The sequence below is a fragment of the Salvelinus sp. IW2-2015 genome, unplaced genomic scaffold (genome assembly GCF_002910315.2).
Source record: "Salvelinus sp. IW2-2015 unplaced genomic scaffold, ASM291031v2 Un_scaffold2486, whole genome shotgun sequence".
NCBI classification, from domain to species: Eukaryota; Metazoa; Chordata; class Actinopteri; order Salmoniformes; family Salmonidae; genus Salvelinus; species Salvelinus sp. IW2-2015.
Window position 1 is genome coordinate 75,589 of NW_019943804.1, and position 5,353 is coordinate 80,941.

A 5,353-nucleotide genomic window follows, 5' to 3' on the forward strand; every position below is an offset into this window, starting at 1 on the left:
TCACAGAATACCGGTAACCACTGTAATGTCACAGAATACCGGTAACCACTGTAATGTCACAGAATACCGGTAACCACTGTAATGTAACAGAATACCGGTAACCACTAATGTCACAGAATACCGGTAACCACTGTAACGTCACAGTATAAAAACGTCATGATACTTATGAGTCCAACATTGTTTTTTATACCGTAGTACCATTTCCTATGATACCATCTCATATGATACCATTTCCTATGATACCATTGATACCATTTCCATTTGATGCCATTTCATATGAYACTACTGACRTTTTCAGCCTTACCGATCTAAAGAACCTGCTGGCGCCCGTTTATTAAATGTTTATGAAGTTCGTTTTGTTTATAGATTCAGTTGAATTGAATCAACAGCCGCTAGTCTCTTGTCTGAGCAGGTCTAATGATATCCACTTCACGTTCCTGCACATATCACCCGTGGCAGCTGTAATCATTCAGCTACATCCCCTACCAGCCCTCACTCACCTGCTCTCTGTCCCCTCTTCACATCCCCTCCCAGCCCTCACTCACCTGCTCTCTGTCCCCTCTTCACATCCCCTACCAGRCCTCACACACCTGCTCTGTATAATGTTATATGTTAATATGATACCTGTCTTATATTGGTATATTGTTATATGTTAATATAATACCTGTCTTATATCGGTATATTGTTATATGTTAATATAATACCTGTCRTATATTGGTATATTGTTATATGTTAATATAATACCTGTCTTATATCGGTATATTGTTATATGTTAATATGATACCTGTCTTATATCGGTATATTGTTATATGTTAATATAATACCTGTCTTATATCGGTATATTGTTATATGTTAATATAATACCTGTTTGGGGATTTGTCCGAAGTTGTTGATGAAGCCGATGGTGGCGGTCTCCTTGAGGGGGTCGTTGATGTTGTAGATGTCCACCTGTCCCTCGTAGAACAGGTGATGGAACACATTGACCGCTTCCACCGCCGGAGGACCCTGCTGCTTGAAGCCAAAGATCAGGTCGATCCACTCGTGGAGGTGAGACGATACATAGTCACACTCCAGAGCCTAGAGACAGACACACGTAGGTTGGAGCTAGCCTACATTTCCAGGTTTCCTCATGTTTGTTTTGAGTAATGAACGAGACTTGGAAGGGATGGAATCGTCAGTCGTATGTTGGCGTATACTGTACAACACAGTTGTCTTACTTCCTGAGCTTACCTCCAGACACACCTATACAGTAGATTGTTACCCACCTGTCGATGGACTCTGATGAACTCCCGGGGGTCTCCTTTAGCCCACGGAGGCAGAAGGACGTCTCCTAGTCGAATACCGTTCTGTTTGGCACCTGTTAAAACATCAACCACACCACAAAGCAACTCTTATTTATAATTTTCTAAACATGTTACTATTAAGTGTTAGCAAGATCCATTACGAGAGCGAAGGAGACGGAGAAATAGAAAAAGAGACATACAGAAAGAGAAACAAAAACAAAAGAGCGATAGCAGAGACCAGAACTAGAGTCCCGATGTACCTAGGTCAGAGTTGATGGAGTTGAGAGAGAGATAGCACAGAACAGAGCTAGAGTCCTGATGTACATAGGTTAAAGTTGATGTAGTTGAGAGAGAGAGGAGACAGACGGACGGACGGACGGACTGACGTACAGTGCGTTCGGAAAGTATTCAGACTCCTTTCCACATTTTGTTACGTTACAGCCTTATTCTAAAATGGATTCAATCAAAATTGTTCCTCATCAATCTACACATAATACCCCATAATGATAAAGTGAAAAAACAGAAATACCTTATTTACATAAGTAAATTTTGCTTTGCTATTAGACTTGAAATTGAGCTCAGGTGCATCCTGTTTCCATTGATCCTCCTTGAGATGATTCTACAACTTGATCAGAGTCCACCTGTGGTAAATTCAATTGACTGGACATGATTTGGAAAGGCACACACCTGTCAATATAAGGTCCCACGGTTGACAGTGCATGTCAGAGCAAAAACCAAGCAATGATGTCAATTGACCGTAGAGCTTCAAGACAGCATTGTGTCAAGGCACAGATCTTGGGAAGGGTACCAAAACATTTCTGCAGCATTGAAAGTCCCCAAGGACGAAGTGGCCTCCATCATTCTTAAATGGAAGAAGTTTGGAACCACCAAGACTCTTCCTAGAGCTGGCCGCCCGGCCAAACTGAGCAATCGGGGGAGAAGGGCCTTGATCAGGGAGGTGACCAAGAACCCAATGGTCACTCTGACAGAGCTCCAGAGTTCCTCTGTGGAGATGGGAGAACCTTCCAGAAGGACAACCATCTCTGCAGCACTCCACCAATCAGGCCTTTATATTAGAGTGGCCAGACAGAAGCCACTCCTCAGTAAAAGGCACATGACAGCCCACTTGGAGTTTGCCAAAAGACACCTAAAGACTCTCAGACCATGAGAAACAAAAAGAAGAGATCAGGCAGGCAGGCAGACAGACAGGCAGGCGATCAGACAGACAGACAGACAGACAGACAGACGTACCTAGGTCAAAGTTGTTAGTGTTGAGAGAGAGGAGAGACAGACAGACAGAACGTACCTAGGTCAAAGTTGTTGGAGTTGAGAGAGAGGAGAGACAGACAGACAGGCAACAGACAGACGTACCTAGGTCAAAGTTGTTAGAGTGAAGAGAGGAGAGACAGACAGCGACAGGCAGACAGACGTACCTAGGTCAAAGTTGTTGGAGTTGATAGAGGAGACAAACAGACAGACAACGTACCTAGGCAAAGTTGTTGAGTTGAGAGAGAGAGACAACAGACAGGCAGACAGACCGTACCTAGGTCAAAAGTTGTTAGAGTTGAGAGAGAGGAGAGACAGACAGACAGACGACAGACAGACAGGCAGACAGGCAGGCAAGGCAGGCAGCAGACAGCAAGACAGACCGAAGACAGACAGAAGCAGACAGACAGACAGACGTACCTAGGTCAAAGTTGTTAGTGTTGAGAGAGCGGAGAGACAGACAGACAGACTACCTAGGTCAAGTTGTTAGAGTTGAGAGAGAGGAGAGAGAACAGACAGACAACGACAGACAGACAGACAGACAGACAGACAGACAGGCAGGCAGATGTACCTAGGTCAAAGTTGTTAGAGTTGAGAGAGAGGAGAGACAGACAGACAGACAGACAGACAGACAGACGTACCTAGGTCAAAGTTGTTAGAGTGAGAAGGAGGGAGAACAGACAGACAGGCAGCACGTACTAGGTCAAAGTTGTTAGAGTTGAGAGAGAGGAGAGACAGACAGACAGGCAGACAGACGTACCTAGGTCAAAGTTGTTAAGTTGAGAGAGGAGAGACAGACAGAACAGGCACGACGTACCTAGGTCAAAGTTGTTAGAGTTGAGAGAGAGGAGAGCCGACAGACAGGCAGACAAACGTACGTCGGTCAAAGTTGTTAGAGTTGAGAGAGAGGAGAGCAGACAGACAGGCAGACAGACGTACCTAGGTCAAAGTTGTTAGAGTTGAGAGAGAGGAAGAGAGACAAGACAGGTCAGACAGACGTACCTAGGTCAAGTTGTTAGAGTGAGAAAGAGGAGAGACAGACAGCAGGCAGACGACGTACCTAGGTCAAAGTTGTTAGGTTGAGAGAGAGGAGAGACAGACAGACAGGGCAGACAGACGTACCTAGTCAAAGTTGTTTAGAGTTGAGAGAGAGGAGAGACAGACAGACAGGCAGACAGACGTACCTGGTCAAAGTTGTTAGAGTTGAGAAGAGGAGAGACGACAGACAGACAGACAGGCAGACGGCAGACAGACAGGCAGGCAGGCAGACAGGCAGGCAGACAGACAGACAGAAGACAGCAGACAGACGACAGAAGCGACTAGGTCAAAGTTGTTAGTGTTGAGAGAGAGGAGAGACAGACAGACAGACGTACTAGGTCAAGTTGTTGGAGTTGAGCATGAACTCTGGCAGGTAAAGAGAACCAGGGATGAGCTCCTTGACATCAAGCCATGTTGTGTTTGGAGGCAGAAGAGCCAGGCTCACGCACACTGTGGAACATCCTGTCAGCCAGGTCAAAGTGACCTCTGGAGGGGGGAGAGGGACACAGGCAGGCAGGCAAGACACACACACACACCACACACACACACACACCACACACACACACACACACACACACACACACACACACACAGCACACAACACACACCACACACACACCACACACACACACACACACACACACAACACACCACACACCAGAGAGACACGCACAGAGAGACACAGACACACGAGACACACGACACACACACACACACACACACACCCACACACACACACACACACACACACACACACACACACACACACACCACACACACACACACACACACAGACAGCCATGGAGGCAGGACGCAGACAAGACCCACACGAGGCAAAACAACGTACACACGTTAGCAACATGACACATACTTCAGGCATCGCCTCCACCAACACACATCTCCCGGAGAGGAAAGGTCATCATTGGTATTTCAAACCACCACACACAGGCTGTTTACTGTCTCTGGTTTAATATCAGGGGGGGGGGGGGGGGGGCAACTCTGATGTAGCCTGAATATGCAGTATCACGCACCCAAAGACAAACAGACAACCCCCTAATAACCTTAATCCCGCAAGCTGTGAGAAAAAAAACTGGTAAACTTGGATGCCCATTAAATCACTGCAGATACAGAACATGCACTGTGCATTCATACAAAAATGGCCACACTGCATTGTAGCTAACTACCATATGAATCCTCTGAAAATCTAAAGTTAAATTTGGGGTTCCTCAGGTTCAGTGCTTGGACCCCTTGGAATCATCTGAACATTCCACTATACAAGGTCAGGTGGTGTGTGTGGCGTCTGGGACGGTGTGTGTGTGGCGTCTGGGACGTGTGTGTGGCGTCTGGGGGACGGTGTGTGTGGCGTCTGGGGACGGTGTGTGTGGGCGTCTGGGGACGGTGTTGTGTGGCGTCTGGGGACGGTGTGTGTGGCGTCTGGGACGGTGTGTGTGGCGTCTGGGACGGTGTGTGTGTGGCGTCTGGGACGGTGTGTGTGAGGCGTCTGGGACGGTGTGTGAGCGCGTCTGGGACGGTGTGTGTGTGCATCTGGGACGGTGTGTGTGGCGTCTGGGGACGGTGTGTGTGGGCGTCGGGGACGGTGTGTGTGCGTCGGGGACGGTGTGTGTGGCGTCGGGGACGTGTGTGTGTGGGCGTCGGGCGGTGTGTGTGGGCGTCGGGGACGGTGTGTGTGGTGGCGTCGGGGGACGGTGTGTTGGCGGGGGCGTGTGTGTGGCGTCGGGGACGGTGTGTGTGGCGTCTACCTGAAC

General features: G+C 48.0%; 1 protein-coding gene across 1 annotated transcript in view; it reads right to left on the reverse strand.

The window, feature by feature from the left end:
• LOC112074081 (WD repeat and FYVE domain-containing protein 3-like) overlaps positions 1–5,353 on the reverse strand; it is a gene marked incomplete at its 5' end in the record, with an annotated part of 32,413 nt that overhangs the window by 11,041 nt on the left and 16,019 nt on the right. Inside the window, 4 exon segments of the mRNA XM_024141305.1 lie at positions 856–1,077; positions 1,266–1,372; positions 3,930–3,993; positions 3,995–4,080. Of these exon segments, the coding sequence (XP_023997073.1) occupies positions 856–1,077; positions 1,266–1,372; positions 3,930–3,993; positions 3,995–4,080 (479 nt within the window).